Genomic DNA, 19,770 nt, shown 5'->3' on the forward strand with positions numbered 1-19,770 from the left:
AATGGTCTTCACAATTTGAAATTGATCGGACACACTGTGCTCTAATGCTCGTGTAAACGCGCGCCATCTATTGTAGGATAAATGTACTTCGCGGGAGTGTATTAAAAAATTAAAAAAACTTTCCGAAGTTTTATGGCAATCGTACTATGTCACAAACCTTCGCCAGAGTATATTAAATAACTTCCCAAAGTTTCACGGCAATCGGATAAACGGTGTGGTAATGCATGAAGGACAGACACACACACATACATTCATTTTTATATATATAGATTAAAGATTAATAAATGTAATTCTCTATTAATAATAATAATAGATATTAATGTGATTAGTTTTGGTATCTTTATTTTACAATATATGGATTATTTTCACATGTTTAATTTTCAAATATTTAAATAAATAGTGAAACACATTTGAATATAATCAGCCAATCTTTTATTAACTAGATGGCTGAGTGATTAAGGAGTCATCCTACTGTTCTAGTAGACTTGCGAGTTTTTGTTAAACTAAGTGCTTCTAAGCATGCCATCAAGAGCATTGCTAAACTCATTTTCTTGAAGTGCTGTGTGCAGCAATCCTCCCAGTGGTCTCACTAGTTTGAAGTTAAATCTGCAACATTTGTTTCAGTTGCTTTTCTTGGTGCAAGAAAGATGACTGTCTCCATACTGGAAAAGTTGAATTCTTATATGATTATTTTTATGACAGTAAAGTTATAAAGTTTCAATTACCATGAATTAATATTCTGTTTGTATTGATTTTTCCTTGAAAATACTCATTAGTAAAATAAAATCAGATTTGACAAATTTTATATATTTAAAATATTTTATTATCTACTTAAGAAGCTGCATACACTAAGTTAATTTTAATTGTTAATTTAAAATTAATGATTTAAATTTAATTAAATTAAAACATTAATTTTACCTCCCAAATAAAGTACAGTAATACTCCGAACTTACGTGATAACCGCATAAGTCGGGGTATAATTTCACATATAAATACATACAAATTATTTTTAATTGGGACCGGAGACTAAAGAAAATAATTTAGAAAAAATGTTTCCAAAAGTCTTTAACAGAGAGCTCTTTGTTTCGTCTCATAGCTTCATGCAGATGTGCAAATGGTCATCTCGTTTAATAAGCTTTGAATGTTTAGATGACTCCCTGATCCATCGGTTGAAACAAGCTGGTTGTATTTGGTGACAAAAATAAAACTTTCACACATGAGTCAAAATTAGTTAATGTTGCAGGGGGATGACCCGGTGCATTGTCGATTATTAGCATCACTTTAAATGGAATTTGTTTAGATTGGCAATAACATTTGACTTCAGATATGAAGTGATGACCAAATCAGTCCTGAAAAAGAGGAACTGCCACCCTAGCTTTACGATTCGACTTCCAAATCACAGGCAAGCCAGCTTTTGATTTATTTTTCAATGCTCTTGGATTTTCCGAGAGATAAACTAAACCATCACTATCTTTGGCGGCCTTAAAACCTGGAAAATTTTTTCTCTTCATGCGCAATAAAAGTTCTTTTAGGATCTTCTTCCAGAACAGGCCAGTCTCATCTACATTGAATGTGGTTTGGCTGGTATAGCACCTTCATCTATCTTAGCTTTGAATTTCTCTGGATAGTAAGACTTAGCCTCTTTATCAGCACTTATCACCTCCACTTTCTGCAATGCGATGCCAATTACAGCAACTTTTGAATTGGCTGAACCAACCATTACTAGCTTTAACCTCTTCATCTTTAGCCACCTCTCCAGCATTTTCTTTCAATCTCTCAAAAATCAGCTTAGCTTCAGAGCACACTGTGTTCTGATGAACAGGACAATTTTTCACATTTACTTGATTATCACACCATAATTTTAACATTGTTTCCATCTCAGTGATAATACCATGACGTTTATGAATTTAAATTTAAAGATTGAACATTTTTCACAGCTTTGAGAATTTTTTCTTTACCTTTCATAATTGTTCTGATCGTCGATTCTGGTAGATCAAACTCCTTTGCTAATTCACAAATTTTCATTTTTGTGTCAAAGTCTTTAATAATGTTAACTTTACATTCCAAAGATAGTTTTTCTTTTCTTGTTTGATGCAGAATAATCAGTTCTACTTCGTTTGGATGACATAGTCTCTCGAGTCTCCTTAGATATAACAAACACAGAAATAAATAATACAAAATAAATTGTAGCTAAGTGTCGATTCCGCACGACACGTCTGAACATGTAAGCTGAACAATAGTGTGGGGGGAGTGAGTAATCGAAAGTTGCATGGTGCTCAAACAAAAGACAAAGCAACGAGATTTTAAAATCATGTAACTCCGGGTTCGCATAAGTCGAGGTATTACTGTACTGCATCACAAAGATGAATGTTTTGCGAATTAAATAATTCGCAAAACATTCCAGCTTCAACAAGATTCGCCATTTTGGAAGTGCAGCACTACTCTGTGTGCATTATTAAAAGACCTTCTGTAGTGATTGCAGCAAAAGCAGCAATGCTACTTCACAACACTGAATTTAACAACAGTTGTTGGTATTTGAACAGGTTAGAAAAATCTTTGAATTTTTTTGGGGGTCCATCCTGGATTTATTGGGATCTCTTACCACCATCCAGCTGTCTCATTGTAGTCATACCTGAATTCGCAATGGGCTTGATTGAAAGGTTGTCTTATAATATTGACACAGTGGAAAGAATTTTAAAAAATTCCTTTAATATTAAAATAGACATTTACAACATACAATTTGATACCTCAAGTTCTAGTGGTCTCAACCCACTCTCCTGTTATCCAATCATTTCAACTATTTATATCAATAATTGACAATCTATCAACATATTCAGTAGATCTTGCAGGTAAGAGATGCTTATCAACCTGTAATACATCAAATATCATATTTACATTTAAATTGACGAGAAAGTAAGTTACATTGTAGATTAATAATTATAAACTTTTCTTATGTTTACTCCAGCAAGTTCCTAGTTTATAAAAATGGCTGAAGAGGGTCTATGTATGAGTAAAATGTATTCCACAAATAGACTTGGTCTTTTAATGATGTGATTTCGATTATTTTGTCATTCCAATACAGTTTGATAAGTCTCCTATATTTTCTCTAATTGGAAGTTTGAGATAATTAAGTTCCTAGTTTAATTACTCAGAAACTTAATATATTCCATCAATGCTGCAATTACATATCATGATCTTATCACAAATGAGGAAGTTCTCAGAAGTGGCTTACACAAACTACAGGACATTGTTACAGAGCATAGAATGTATTTTGAAGTACTTGTACTTCATGTGCTGGAGGAATGCTTACCAAAAGTAGCCTTGCAATGGAAACCATGCAGTGGAAAAATGAAACATGGTGACCATGACCAACCTAGCACTCTACATATAAAGAAAATCTAAAGAAGATTAGCATTCTATGGGTTGATGCTGAAAGCACTGCAGCTGACAGTATTCACTGCAGATAGATGGTTGTCCAGCATGCCACTTGGCACAGGAGGATCTAACACTAAAACTAAGACTAAGACTAGTTTAATTATCTTAAAGTTTTTNGGTTACACATCAGAGACCATCACCTACCAGATCCACTTCTTGGATCACCAGATCCAATTCCAGATCCAATCCAGATCTACCAGATCCAATTCCTGGATGGTACAGTTGGCTGAATCATTAAATAAAGAAAAGAGCATGGGTTTTTTGTCTCCATACATAAGTTTACATATTTTATTTTTCTGAAATAAAAACAAAATCTTATTCTTTAATAAGACCATTTATTTTTACAAAAATTAAGTAAAATGAGTATAATTATTTTACACTTAAAAGTATAAACAAAATATAAAATTGCAACATTTAACAAAGAAAATACTTTGCTTCCGTTAATCATCTGTTAAAAAAGTATTTTCTTTGTTAAATGTTGCATTTTATAATTTGTTTATACTTTTAAGTGTAAAATAATTAAATGTAATACCATCAGCCATGATTTATATTTTATATTTACTTAAAATGAGTATATTTTAATAAAATGTTAAAAAGTAGAATGTAGAAAATTCTGGAAGAAAAACTTGAACTATGATGAGATTTGAATCCTACTCTTGGTCAATAATCCAGACAGACAGCAGCTCGAAACTAGGCTGGCAAATTTTTGAAACTTCTGTGGTTATTCAGGTTATTCAGTTGTAGTGTTGCAACCATCCAACAAGATTTTCTGTTATCACTGGAAATATCTACATTCATTGTACAGTACATTACTCACCATATCCAGCCATAACAAAATTTATTGAATTACAGAAGTTTCATTACAGTAAAACTTTGTTAAGTCAAAGTTTAAGTGATAAAAAATTCCCATCTTTGAGTTAAAGAGTTTTAAGTTAAGAAGTTTAAATTTATGGCCATCAAATTTTTCCATGTCCATAAATTTTCTGTTATCAAACCATTTCACAAGAAAGAAAATTGTATATATTGTATATATATTGTATAAATTGTATAGTTTATGGTGCTTTTAAGTACATTGACAAGGTGCTCCTTGTGTCTCAATCAGAATGTCAGTAACATACTATATCAGTAAAAGGATGTTGAGACAAGTTTGTAATGGCATGGTGTTGTGTTCAGCATGGAGCCATAGTATTTATCTTAATTGTCTGTATTCACACAGAATATAAGAAAAAATGTAGATCATGGACTTATGAAAGAGTAGAGGATATGTGGAAAAATAGATGTGAGTTAAAAGTTTCAACTGAATGAGACTATTATATGGAAAACACTATATACTATACTTGAGACCTGTAGAGCTCTGATTTAATGCAATTTAACTTAACAAAGTTTTACCATATATTCTCTACACAGCACTGGGTGCTTTGCCTAATAGTACTATATTTTCATTCATTTCACAACAGGAATTTTACAAAAAGTATTTTAATGTTGTTAGTTTTATCTACGGCATGATTAATTATAGATATTTCTTGTAAGGATAATACCACGTTTATAATTAGTACTAGGTAACTAGCTAGCCTTTCTGTACAAATCCAAACTGAAACTAGAGAGGAGAAGAGTACATATTCTCTTTCCATAAAACTAATCCATAGTGACTGCATTTTCTTATCCTGTATTTGTAAATTGTTTAAGATTTATTTATATGTAATGTTCAATGTTTTTTTAATGACCTTGAATACAAAGACCCTGATTGATTAGATCACAGTTAATGAAATTTCTACTGAATTAAAATATTTTAATTCATAATGTAAGAAAGTACCTCAAATAATGGCTTATTATGATTTATATAGGTGTTCCCCTACTTACAAATAGGTTAGGTACCCAAGGTTTTGTTGTAAGTCAAAAAATAACCTACAAAGTATATTTGTACACAGAATAATCACTTATTTTTAGTGTTTAATTCTTCAATGTACTTAATAGAATACATTATGCTCATTTACCTGCTTGCTACTGCTTACTAGCAGATATTTCAAAGCAGTTTTTTCACATAATGCACTTAGTTCTATAATATCCAGTTTAGTTTCCATGATGGAAGATCAACATTTCTAGCATATTTCTGTACTGCTAGATTTACTATTACATTTTGGAAGCATTTTTGAAGCATTAATCATAAAAGTTTATAAAAATTGCAAGCAATAGCAAAAAACACCATTACTGTACTCTATCACCAACTTCAACCCCACTTCATGAACAGAAATGGACAATATGCAATAGAAATAAGCCACATTAATTATTTATTACTGGCCAAAGACTGACTTCAATGCCACTCCACAAGTGGCAAGAGAACTTCAGAATTCATGTGAAATTTAAAGTATAGATGTTCAGTCAAATTGTTCATATGTCTGAAAATTCTTAAGTTGAACATTTGTAAGTAGGAGACCTCTTATATATACATTTTTCTTCATTTATTAAATCATTTTTAATGGAAAACAAAAAATATATAGAAGTCAACAAATTTACAAATTAAATCAATAAGCAAATAATATTTGTTTATGATTCCTTTTTTTTCATTTATTATTGACTTTATTATTGATCTCTTGTTGAATAATATTCTCCAAAACATCAACAACAAAAGTTTATCAAAAAAGTATTTTTCTTGGGATCAACTAATAAGATTATAATAAATATAACACTCTGCATGCCAATTATGTACAATACTTTGTTTCCAATGGTGGAAAATATCATACATAAGTACAGTACATTTGTAATATGAATAAATTAAATTTTATAATACTCACATTTTAAAATAATCTATGTGAGAGTTTGTCATAAATAATTTTACATCTTTGAATACTTCATATGGTGTCTTCATATAATAATATGATGAAATATAATTATCTCTAAGATGTTTTAAAATTTTAAATAAATATATATGTGAAATTATTATTTGTTTAAGATAGATATAACAAAATATTTAATTAAATGCAAAGCAAATATCTTATATAAAAATATTATTATTGTACTAGAATTAAAATTAATAAAAGGTTTTATTATTACAGTATATAGTTGTACATTCACAGTAAATAAAAGAATATTTTACTATTCTGTTTGTACAAAAGTTAAGTAAGCTAATGAATAATGATGAAAATTCTGATGAGAATACATCAGAATTGTCATCATAATTCACTGGCTCACTTAACTTCTATTATGAGTATCCTTGTGAAATAATATTATTCCATGTATTAAAGCTGTCGTGTGACTGAAACCTGTGTCCTACTTTTTGTTTTATCCCATTCTAGAAACATATCAATTCCTACACCTGTGATTTCTTTTATTCTTGTTTCATTGTTACAAACTACTTTTTTATAACATTTTATTAAAAAAAATTAATTATTTTAATTTTTTAATAGGCAGCATTAGTAGAAGCAATATTCCAAGAATCAAACAATCTGCCTCCTTTTCTTACAAATCTCAGTAAGTTACTTAATGTTTTTTAAGCAGATATTTTTAAAATTATCTTATTGTATTTATTTTATTTTGTATTACTCTATTAGTTTTAAAAGTAAACAGAATTAATAATGAAAAATTAGATATGTAAATATAAATATGTTTTTTACAATGCCAAATATAGAATAAGAATAATGCAAACTGTCTATTGCATTAAAGTTGTTTTTTGGAAAGTATTTAATTAAAAATGAGTACTTTTGACATTTCAAAATGTTATCTTCAGATTGAGCATACACCATTTGAATTACAATTTTTAAAAAGTACATTAAATTATTCCAAATGTGCTATGATTTGAATGGCATGTTTGGAATAATTTAATGTACTTCTTCAAAATTGTAATTTGAATGTATATGCTCGAGTTAAAGATGACAAATCAAATGATTGCCATATTTAATAATGCCATATAGTTAATATATAATAAACAGCTTTATTATAAGCTTTATAATAAAGATATAATAAAAAAGCTGTTTCATATAGTACTAAGCACCAATTTCAACCAAGAATAGGAGACAATCCATGCTATTTGTTACTTGAACCAATTAATTTTGGGGAATCCCAATATATATGATTTTCTTACTTAATTTAAAACTTTTAATGAGAGTGAAGACAACATAAATGAAGAAATAGATATAATTGATAAAATACACTTGTATCCAAAATTAATGCAACACAGACAAATGTGCATGACAAAAATGCAGAAATGAATAGCTGTACATCATAATGAATGATTCAAATGCCTTCTCTGAAGCATGCCCGGTAAGCTACTGATATATCAGTCACACTTCCTCACTGTTAACAGTCTTAACAGATGATTGAACGTCAGAAATCATTTTGCTGTATATAGTACATTACATTTGTCACATGGATGTGCTGCTATCATGTCTCATTTACATGACACTGGAGTGATAGGATGGCACTTTTCTGATTTAGTTATAATGTAAGTTTCAGCTATTCACATTTCATGGTGTTGATTTTACACTGGTTTTGTGTGTAAAATCAACATGTTGAACACCACTTGTACTTTTGTACACTTGTACACCACAAAACTTTAATGTTGAACATCAGTGTACTTTACATTAAGTTTAAAATATATTTTATTTTAATAAATTTAATGGATTAAAATTAGACCTTTAACATTATATTGATTAATATTCTAAAATAATAACTAATTCTTGATTTTTGTGCAGATTTTAATAAATGATAATTTATAACAGTAGGAGATTCTCTGGATGAAAATAGTGTTATTTCTTCTGTCAATACAATATTTTCTCAGCTAAAGAATATAAATTCAGAGAGAAAGAAATTAAAAAAATACAAGTAAGATAACTATTAATAACATTATTGATTTTAATATAGAAAATTTAGTATGGAAATTTGACTATGATTTCATTAATGGTCATCTAAACAAAATTAAAGCAATACAAATTTTTGTAAATTTTAAAAAATTTATTAAAACAGAAATGAGTATTGTTTGCTAATTTGGATATAATGCAATATATATTATAGCACTTGGAAATTTTAAGCTAAAAATAACTCTTATAAATATTATATAACACTAAATAATGTTTTAAATAAAATTTGCCTTTATAAATTTATTTGAAAGAAATTTTATTATTAGATTATCATTAATTTTACTTTTAATGAATTTTGTATTTTATGATAGTGTCTACATTCTATAGCATACTAGCTTACCCGTCGCGCATTGCTGCGATCTCAGAAGAAAGGAAATTCAAGCAAACTCGTTATGATAAAATTCAATTTACATTTTATTATTTTTATTGAAACTTATTATTATTATTCATTTTCATCGGGAAAACATTTCAAAGTGTCGTTTCAATTCTATTTATTTATTGGAGTGTTTGGTGGATACACGATATTTTTTGTTTTTCCGTCTGGTGCGTACACGAATAAATCGGAAGGTTTTTCGACGCATGAGCCGGCCACATACCGTTGTCCATACCAGAAGCACGGATTCTCCAAATCTAGCCCACACACTCGCTGCGATTGTCAGAAATGCGATATTCCCCATTTTTATATATATTTTTAAATCCTTTATAATTTTCATTATTTAATTGCTCTTTCCTCTCTTCCTTGGCATGTTGTGAAATTTCTGATAGTTGGATAATAAACCGTTTTATTGTAATTTGTCTTTTTAAATTATTTTGAGTCAATATTAAAATTTGGAAAAGGGGGCTACCTAGATCGGTAAAATATGCGAATTTCTTCCTACAACTTCGGTTGTTGTTCGGGGTACAGTTAAGGTTTTAACGAAGCTCGAGCGAATACATAATTAGCAAAAAAAGTTGAAATAAAGTGATTAAACAAAAATTATTATAAATATCGTAAATAACAGTTCACAAATGCATATATAGAGATATTTTTTTGAAGGGGGGAAATGATCTTCACAATTTGAAATTGATCGGACACACTGTGCTCTAATGCTCGTGTAAACGCGCGCCATCTATTGTAGGATAAATGTACTTCGCGGGAGTGTATTAAAAAATTAAAAAACTTTCCGAAGTTTTATGGCAATCGTACTATGTCACAAACCTTCGCCAGAGTATATTAAATAACTTCCCAAAGTTTCACGGCAATCGGATAAACGGTGTGGTAATGCATGAAGGACAGACACACACACATACATTCATTTTTATATATATAGATTAATTAAAGATTAATAAATGTAATTCTCTATTAATAATAATAATAGATATTAATGTGATTAGTTTTGGTATCTTTATTTTACAATATATGGATTATTTTCACATGTTTAATTTTCAAATATTTAAATAAATAGTGAAACACATTTGAATATAATCAGCCAATCTTTTATTAACTAGATGGCTGAGTGATTAAGGAGTCATCCTACTGTTCTAGTAGACTTGCGAGTTTTTGTTAAACTAAGTGCTTCTAAGCATGCCATCAAGAGCATTGCTAAACTCATTTTCTTGAAGTGCTGTGTGCAGCAATCCTCCCAGTGGTCTCACTAGTTTGAAGTTAAATCTGCAACATTTGTTTCAGTTGCTTTTCTTGGTGCAAGAAAGATGACTGTCTCCATACTGGAAAAGTTGAATTCTTATATGATTATTTTTATGACAGTAAAGTTATAAAGTTTCAATTACCATGAATTAATATTCTGTTTGTATTGATTTTTCCTTGAAAATACTCATTAGTAAAATAAAATCAGATTTGACAAATTTTATATATTTAAAATATTTTATTATCTACTTAAGAAGCTGCATACACTAAGTTAATTTTAATTGTTAATTTAAAATTAATGATTTAAATTTAATTAAATTAAAACATTAATTTTACCTCCCAAATAAAGTACAGTAATACTCCGAACTTACGTGATAACCGCATAAGTCGGGGTATAATTTCACATATAAATACATACAAATTATTTTTAATTGGGACCGGAGACTAAAGAAAATAATTTAGAAAAAATGTTTCCAAAAGTCTTTAACAGAGAGCTCTTTGTTTCGTCTCATAGCTTCATGCAGATGTGCAAACGGTCATCTCGTTTAATAAGCTTTGAATGTTTAGATGACTCCCTGATCCATCGGTTGAAACAAGCTGGTTATATTTGGTGACAAAAATAAAACTTTCACACATGAGTCAAAATTAGTTAAAGTTGCAGGGGGATGACCCGGTGCATTGTCGATTATTAGCATCACTTTAAATGGAATTTGTTTAGATTGGCAATAACATTTGACTTCAGATATGAAGTGATGACCAAATCAGTCCTGAAAAAGAGGAACTGCCACCCTAGCTTTACGATTCGACTTCCAAATCACAGGCAAGCCAGCTTTTGATTTATTTTTCAATGCTCTTGGATTTTCCGAGAGATAAACTAAACCATCACTATCTTTGGCGGCCTTAAAACCTGGAAAATTTTTTCTCTTCATGCGCAATAAAAGTTCTTTTAGGATCTTCTTCCAGAACAGGCCAGTCTCATCTACATTGAATGTGGTTTGGCTGGTATAGCACCTTCATCTATCTTAGCTTTGAATTTCTCTGGATAGTAAGACTTAGCCTCTTTATCAGCACTTATCACCTCCACTTTCTGCAATGCGATGCCAATTACAGCAACTTTTGAATTGGCTGAACCAACCATTACTAGCTTTAACCTCTTCATCTTTAGCCACCTCTCCAGCATTTTCTTTCAATCTCTCAAAAATCAGCTTAGCTTCAGAGCACACTGTGTTCTGATGAACAGGACAATTTTTCACATTTACTTGATTATCACACCATAATTTTAACATTGTTTCCATCTCAGTGATAATACCATGACGTTTATGAATTTAAATTTAAAGATTGAACATTTTTCACAGCTTTGAGAATTTTTTCTTTACCTTTCATAATTGTTCTGATCGTCGATTCTGGTAGATCAAACTCCTTTGCTAATTCACAAATTTTCATTTTTGTGTCAAAGTCTTTAATAATGTTAACTTTACATTCCAAAGATAGTTTTTCTTTTCTTGTTTGATGCAGAATAATCAGTTCTACTTCGTTTGGATGACATAGTCTCTCGAGTCTCCTTAGATATAACAAACACAGAAATAAATAATACAAAATAAATTGTAGCTAAGTGTCGATTCCGCACGACACGTCTGAACATGTAAGCTGAACAATAGTGTGGGGGGAGTGAGTAATCGAAAGTTGCATGGTGCTCAAACAAAAGACAAAGCAACGAGATTTTAAAATCATGTAACTCCGGGTTCGCATAAGTCGAGGTATTACTGTACTGCATCACAAAGATGAATGTTTTGCGAATTAAATAATTCGCAAAACATTCCAGCTTCAACAAGATTCGCCATTTTGGAAGTGCAGCACTACTCTGTGTGCATTATTAAAAGACCTTCTGTAGTGATTGCAGCAAAAGCAGCAATGCTACTTCACAACACTGAATTTAACAACAGTTGTTGGTATTTGAACAGGTTAGAAAAATCTTTGAATTTTTTTGGGGGTCCATCCTGGATTTATTGGGATCTCTTACCACCATCCAGCTGTCTCATTGTAGTCATACCTGAATTCGCAATGGGCTTGATTGAAAGGTTGTCTTATAATATTGACACAGTGGAAAGAATTTTAAAAAATTCCTTTAATATTAAAATAGACATTTACAACATACAATTTGATACCTCAAGTTCAAGTGGTCTCAACCCACTCTCCTGTTATCCAATCATTTCAACTATTTATATCAATAATTGACAATCTATCAACATATTCAGTAGATCTTGCAGGCAAGAGATGCTTATCAACCTGTAATACATCAAATATCATATTTACATTTAAATTGACGAGAAAGTAAGTTACATTGTAGATTAATAATTATAAACTTTTCTTATGTTTACTCCAGCAAGTTCCTAGTTTATAAAAATGGCTGAAGAGGGTCTATGTATGAGTAAAATGTATTCCACAAATAGACTTGGTCTTTTAATGATGTGATTTCGATTATTTTGTCATTCCAATACAGTTTGATAAGTCTCCTATATTTTCTCTAATTGGAAGTTTGAGATAATTAAGTTCCTAGTTTAATTACTCAGAAACTTAATATATTCCATCAATGCTGCAATTACATATCATGATCTTATCACAAATGAGGAAGTTCTCAGAAGTGGCTTACACAAACTACAGGACATTGTTACAGAGCATAGAATGTATTTTGAAGTACTTGTACTTCATGTGCTGGAGGAATGCTTACCAAAAGTAGCCTTGCAATGGAAACCATGCAGTGGAAAAATGAAACATGGTGACCATGACCAACCTAGCACTCTACATATAAAGAAAATCTAAAGAAGATTAGCATTCTATGGGTTGATGCTGAAAGCACTGCAGCTGACAGTATTCACTGCAGATAGATGGTTGTCCAGCATGCCACTTGGCACAGGAGGATCTAACACTAAAACTAAGACTAAGACTAGTTTAATTATCTTAAAGTTTTTTTTTTAACTCTTTCTGTCCTATGGGCACTAAGAGGGATTTTTTACATTTGATCAGACCCATAATGAAGAAAGCCAAGTGATGAGGGATGTGACTGCACCACATGGCTGGGACAGATCACCTATGAAAATTTCAATATTTCCATTAATTGTTGTTGTCTTATGACAGCAATACATAATTTCTGTTGGCGTATGTTGGTTGGCTTTGCTGCAACTGATCAATCACTACTGATTTCAGAGTTTCAATCACACTTGTTGAAATTCTCAATTCACACTTCTTTTTCATTTTGAAATTCAAATCACATTTCTTGCTGATTGGGATCTCAAAATCAAAAAGAAGTGTGAAATTTATTAGAAGAACAAATGTTTTCAACTGTATTTAACAGCTGTTGTCAGGTTTATAGAATTATACAGAACAGAATTCAAAAAACAAATTCAAAATGAAATGTGTTAAATCTGTGCTGGTGTCTGCATGCATACATGAATGGTAAAGAAAAATCAAAATAAAATGCGAAGCAAAAACCAAAGAGTAAATAAAATATACAGAAATAAGTAATAACAAATATGAACAGAAAAAATTACATTAAATTAAAAAAAACAAGAAAAAAATATAAATAAAAACACAAAACATGAGATTAATTTTCGTAAATAGCTTTCCATTCATGCAACACTGAAGATGTGTCCTTAAAATTAAAGACAAAGCCTTTCTTTAAGGATACATATTTAATATTGCATGTGCTACTATTATGGCTCTACAAAAGACTTGATCAAGACTTGGGCAGAGAAGCTTCTGCACACTTCAGGCAGACTGGCACAATAGTAACATGACATTTACCTTCAGATGTAAGAGAAGAATGTGCATCAGGTGCAAATATGTTATGCTCCTTCAAATGTCAAACCCAGATTTTGCAAGTTGTTTTGTTAAATCATCAAAAGAATAATAGCTATGAAAATAAAGATGTGATGTAGCAATGACATCATCTTTCATGCTACTGCCCTCTCCCACTGGGGTAAATGACAGTATAATAGATGGATGGTCCCTTTGTAAAATAAATGAAATGGAAAAGGGACATATTTAACTTGAAATTTCCTGAACTGTATAACTGTTGAAAATACAAATGTCCATCAAATACCCAACATTTTTTTATTGTTTGTTGTTTATCAAATTTTAATAGTATATTTTACAATGATGATAATAATAATAAATGCTAAAATAAACTTAAATCTTTTCCATTTTTTTCAAAATCTTTTTCAAACTTAAATCTTTTCCATTTTTTTCAAATGTTAATGCCCAATGTCAGGTTTTAGTGTCAATCACTTAGGTTTTATAAGAACTAAAATGTGATAAAATTGACAGTCAGTTTTTTAAAGAGTTCATGATATAAAGAGAGAAGACTTATTAGAAACTTATCAGCTTTCAAAATACAAGTTCAAGCAGGAGTATCTAATAACATCAATTAAAACATGAATTGAACCACAAAAAAATGAATGGGCTAAAGTGAGACATAGATGTCTTTGGTGTTATATGAAAAATTTCAATGACAAATGAATAGATAGGTCTCCATTATGCAAAGAATTTTTGTGTTTTCTAAAGATGTTCAGATGAAGAAAAAACTGTTCGATGAGTTCAAAATTGCAGGTTGAAAGTGACAGATAACCTGTAAGATTGTATAATCTGCAACTGCTTTCAAATTTACTCTTAAACATAGATAGCTTATAGGTTGCTTAATTGAAATTATTGTAATCAAAGACATAAATAATTTATTTTAGATTATTTTGCTTGATATATATTATTTCTAAAATAATATTAAGATTCTTTTATTAATATACTTCTAAATGTATATTGAAAATTTATGATTAATGATTGAATAAAATTTATTAATGCAATTTTTATAGATCATTATTCCAGCCTGGAGACACAATAAGTCCAGCAGTTTATGTTCCTTTATTAAAGCAACTATTTGAAGACTTGACTAATCCATCAAATGTTGATCTTTCTGATGTAGAATTTCATTCTTCTGGTTTCACAGATTCTTTAAAATCTAGATTCAGGTACATCTACTATTTATATACTTATTTATTATTAATTTTTTAAGACTAATTAGGAACATGTCAGTTTATATATTAAATTGAAAACCTTCTGTCTATTTGTTTCATTTTTTAGTATGTTTATGAATATTGCAAAACCTAAACCTACAGATAATCCATGCATCATAGTATTTGTTTTGGGTGGAATCACAGCAACAGAAGTTCATCAAATTAGAGAGATTTCAGCAAATTCTTCTTATGAGGTTGTCTCTTCATTATTATTTCTATAGGCATATTAGTTATTATTTTTTATTAATTTTGCTTTGTTTCTTATAGGTAATTATTGGTAGCACAAGACTTGTTACTCCAAATGATATAATAGAAAAAATTTTTAAAAATCCTGTTTATGAGAAAAATTGAAATTAAAAAAAAATTATTTTTTATAACAAGTATTTTTATTAATTATATTAATAAAAATGTACAATAATGATTGATTATAAAAAATGTAATGAACAGACAGGAACATGGATTTAGGTGTATCATCATCAGCCTGGTCTTATTTATAGTTGCATTTCAATTTAGTTATATATATACAATTCTATTTATACAAGAAATTTTTTACAAGGTCTTGTTTAACATATTAAAAAAATTTTTTTTTTGTTTTAATTAAGAAAAAATTTTCGTACTTCCTTTTCTAAAAAATATCTTTTTTTTTTTTTTATTTAATTTGTATTTAAAGCTGCTACACACCTGCAAATAAAATTTAAAATTGGGTTTTTTTTTTTTTTTTACTCTTTCCACCATGTGAGCATTAAGAGGGCTTTTTAATCATATCCATCTTGGGTTCGAACAGGTCTACAATAGGGATGACAGAGTAATGAGAAATGGAGCTCCTCATGTGTTTGTGCCTCTGTCTGGTGCTCACATCCCCATATGCAGTAATCTAATAGAGGTAGGTTATGTGCTGTTAGGATATTTTTTGCTCAAAATGACCTCCAAAATAAGCTTTGTAAGTGGCTGGACATTATCCTGAATCAGCCTGTATATCAGTGATAATATATGTGGTATTTTCATTTATTTAAAAAGAATTCAATTCTAAATATTGAACAAAGGAAATAAATTACATGCAAACGTAAAACAAAACTTTAAAATTATAATAATGTATAAGCAAACAATAACTACTACCGTAATAATAGAAAGTCGTCATGAGAGGTATTGACCAAGTCTTATGTTGTCTTATTCCATTAATCCAATCCAATTGAATCCATAAAATGAATGAATTCTCGTAGAATTGTAAAATCAGTTACTCATTGAAAATGTTGACACAAACTTGTTTGTACCATTAAATAAAACTTTTAACAACTGGAACCATGTCAAAATATGGCTAAGATTAGGAAATTGTTTGGTAACTGACTGGAAGTTTAGACTATTAAAAAAAAAAAAGGTCACTATATGTAAAAATGTTTATTTTCTGGTTTTGCAAACTGTTGTTTTAAAGATATTAAAACAAAAATATTAAATAAGCTTCATTTTTATTTCAAAAAGAATTAGCATTAGCTGTAAAATCAGTAATATTTTTTGTATTGGTTTTTTGTACTGTTTTAATCTGATATGCTAGGAATGAACACCACATTTTTGAGAACACATTCGATATATTGTTTCACTTCAAACCCATAATCTGATAAACCGTGCTTGTGCTCTATTGCATTATCAGTAGTTATTTCAATACTTTCATATGAATTGTCATCTGCATCCACAGTATCAGTTGTCTGAAAGATCAAAAGACTGCTATCACTGTCATCATCATCACTTATGTCATGTTCACAAACCTGTAAATTTTCATCAACATTTGTTAGGTCATGTAATTCAGTTGTAGTTGGTAAAATATCAGCATCTACAAATTCTTTTTAAATTCTTTTTAATTGTAAGAGATTTCACTGACATTCAAGGTTTATAACACAGTTTTAAAGTAGCCAATAAACTTGGTTACCACATGGTTTCTGTTTCTAATCGATGTAGCATTTCTGTCAAAATCAGTCTTCTGTTCTGGATTACTCCTTGATCCATTGACTGAATGAGTGATGTTACATTTGCTGGTAAGTAATCAATCAATGTTAAGATTTTTGGAGAATTGTCCATCATTATAGGGCTGTTGTAATTCTTTTTTCAATGACCAAGCCATTCATAAAACAAAGTCTGAGTCATCCAAGCATGTTGCTCTTTACAGTGCAAGAAGAACTCAAATGTTTTTAAATGCTTGTGGATTTTGCTTTGACCAATTACAAGATTTTTTTGTTTTTCATTTCTTGTCATATTAGCACAGTAACTCTATCTTTTGCTTATTTTCCTCCTTTACAACGGATGCCATAGAGAGATATGGTTTTTGTTGTAATTTATAATTATTTGCTTTTTGTCCAATATTGTAATAAATCTAAACAGCTATATGTAATTTGCTGTAAATTTAAAGACTTATCATACTACAATTTTCAATCGGATAGCTCACTGAGATTTTATTAAACCAATATGTGCATTTTGGGCCTTATACTCTTCCTCGGTTATAATTCAAGTGTTTTCGTGTTTTTTAATTTGTATTTGACATTAAATTTTAATTTACAAATTGTATCCTCCTCCTAGTTTCTACGTCATATAAATATCTGTTCTGCTACAATATAATTCAGGTATTCTTGTATCAATATTTCCCAACTTGCATCTAACATTCAATTTTAATTCACAATTGGTATCCATCTCCAAGTTTTAATGATATTTAAATACTGTATCATCAGTGGCGTGCCGTGACATTTGATGATAGGGAAGCTGTGTTTCTGTAAGAAGCCGACTTCCAGGGGCAGCCAGTCAGTGATGGTCTAGAGCAGGGGTCGGAATTAGCGGCTCTTTGCATAGACGTTTGCGGCTCTTCGGACATAAACTCTAATTTCATCTTATCTCATTTCACCGCAGCCTTGTAACTTATGAGTTTATGAGATAGAGCCGCCGAACAAACTTCGACTTGTTCTCCGTCCGCACATGACCACACTCGCGTTGATCAATATGAGTCGCATAAGAGTGGTAGCATTTGAAGCATATCTATATATATAACCTATTGAATGCGTGTCCGTCCATCCGTGTAACGTTATGCCGAAAACGGCCACTAGAGGCGCCTCTGTCGTGTGTCGTATTTCGCACATTTAAATTAATATGCGGCTCTCTAGTACTTTTGTTATCCTGTTTTCATGACAATTTGGCTCTTCTCACTTGACAAACTGCCGACCCCTGGTCTAGGGTCCATTCGTATTTGTTTGTTCGATAAGCCAGTAAAAACCGTAGACTTCTCTAAATGTATTTTTAATTAATAGATTATCTAACGCACTTAATAAATAAGCAAGTTCAATATAATTAACTCTGTTATATTAGATTTAATAGATTCTCTACGCCCTCTAAATGCCAATTCTCGCTTCGATAACATCTACTAATTAAAATATATCTATTAGCCGTAACTATCTTGTTATAATTTTCAATATTTATTTTATATTGTGTACTAATGTTAATAATGGATTTGTCTCTGATCACTCAGTCATTTGATTGCATGTACAGTACAGTACAGTACATAGGCGGAAAAACATGCAAGTCCTTCTCTATCCAGGATTATAAGGTATACGATATATACTTACATTTTAAACAAAACTCTTCCCAACGCTGATTTTAAATCGCTTACCATCTCTTCGCACTCATATTCAATATTCTTTTCATTTTTTGGAGTTTCTCAAGCTATTAACTTACTTAATCTCGAGAATGGAGTTCGATACATGAAACTTAAGACCAAATATAGAAAGCTTAGGGGCGGCATGTCCCGATTAACTATACATCATTCAAAAAGTTCTTCCCCGAAAGGAGTTAGATAACGACCGGCAGGAGCCAGTTGATTATTATATTTAAGTACGAAAAATTATATTTTTTAGAGCACTATCGGCCGCCAGCGTGCATGCATGCGCTGCATACCTACCAAAACCGGCCCCGAGTCGATCCAAGCGTGACTTTGTCGGCCTCCCATCCATCTTTCCTATGTGTTATATGTATAACCTTTGGCCCAAGTTTGGTTAGATTTGTTGAAATCCGGTCGCGTTAGAAATAATTGGCTATTAAGATCCTAAAACGCGTCGTGAATAAAATGGTCACCGAAATAATATATTGTGTAAGAGATATGGTACATTGCAGACCAACTAAAAACAATTTATGTGCAAGTGTCTAGTGTACAATAAGAAACTGTTTATATGGAAGTGTCGCTACTTGTTATACTTTCAAGACCTAGTATAACAAGGTGACGGCTGGATGTTTGAGCGGTTAAGACTTCGGTCTACCGCTCTGACATCGATTCGGGCTGTTGAAGAACCCAGGGCGGTCTGTCAAGTCCCGTGTCATACAGTCCTGCAGCCCACATCGTGGATCTTGAGAAACCAAAAATGGGTATAAAGATTAAGATCTTTAATGATCTTAAGTAAGAGTTAGCAATACTACGAGCGAGATTTGTGCGCAGATAATTTCTTACCACACTAAATTTAACAGAAAAATTCATCACAAAACGATTATTGATGCTAATGTCTGAAATTCTATTTAATCCATGCAAGATGTGTGATTACCAGAGCCCCTTCGGCCGCCAATTTAAAGTGTTTTAATCTTTAAAATTGGCGTTTCCACTTCCCGGGACGAGGACCCAGGGGTTGGATTTGTGGGAAGCGTGTGTTCGGGTTGTTTCATTGTGTGGAATTACACAGAACGTGGCGCTTGACGTGTAAGTGCGTGAGTGCGAGAATTCGAGTAAAGGTTAAACGGTGTATATCTTCGTGTACAGTGATGTTATATCCGT

General features: G+C 30.8%; 1 protein-coding gene across 3 annotated transcripts in view; it reads left to right on the plus strand.

Moving 5' to 3' along the window:
- The window catches only part of LOC111642584 (sec1 family domain-containing protein 2-like), a 72,885-nt gene extending 57,530 nt beyond the window's left edge, over window positions 1-15,355 (plus strand). For 2 of the 3 annotated variants that reach the window (XM_023388941.1, XM_023388940.1), the window contains exons 12-16: window positions 6,840-6,903; window positions 8,151-8,253; window positions 14,778-14,933; window positions 15,046-15,172; window positions 15,246-15,355. In XM_023388941.1, coding sequence (XP_023244709.1) covers window positions 6,840-6,903; window positions 8,151-8,253; window positions 14,778-14,933; window positions 15,046-15,172; window positions 15,246-15,329 — 534 coding nt within the window. In that variant the 3' untranslated portion in view covers window positions 15,330-15,355. The remainder of the gene's footprint in view (window positions 1-6,839; window positions 6,904-8,150; window positions 8,254-14,777; window positions 14,934-15,045; window positions 15,173-15,245) is intronic. The other variant, XM_023388942.1, reaches the window with a different exon arrangement.
- The last annotated feature ends 4,415 nt before the right edge of the window (window positions 15,356-19,770 follow it).

The sequence above is a fragment of the Centruroides sculpturatus genome, unplaced genomic scaffold (assembly GCF_000671375.1).
Source record: "Centruroides sculpturatus isolate CEXI.00-Female unplaced genomic scaffold, Cexi_2.0 scaffold1599, whole genome shotgun sequence".
In the NCBI taxonomy this organism is placed as follows: Eukaryota; Metazoa; Arthropoda; class Arachnida; order Scorpiones; family Buthidae; genus Centruroides; species Centruroides sculpturatus.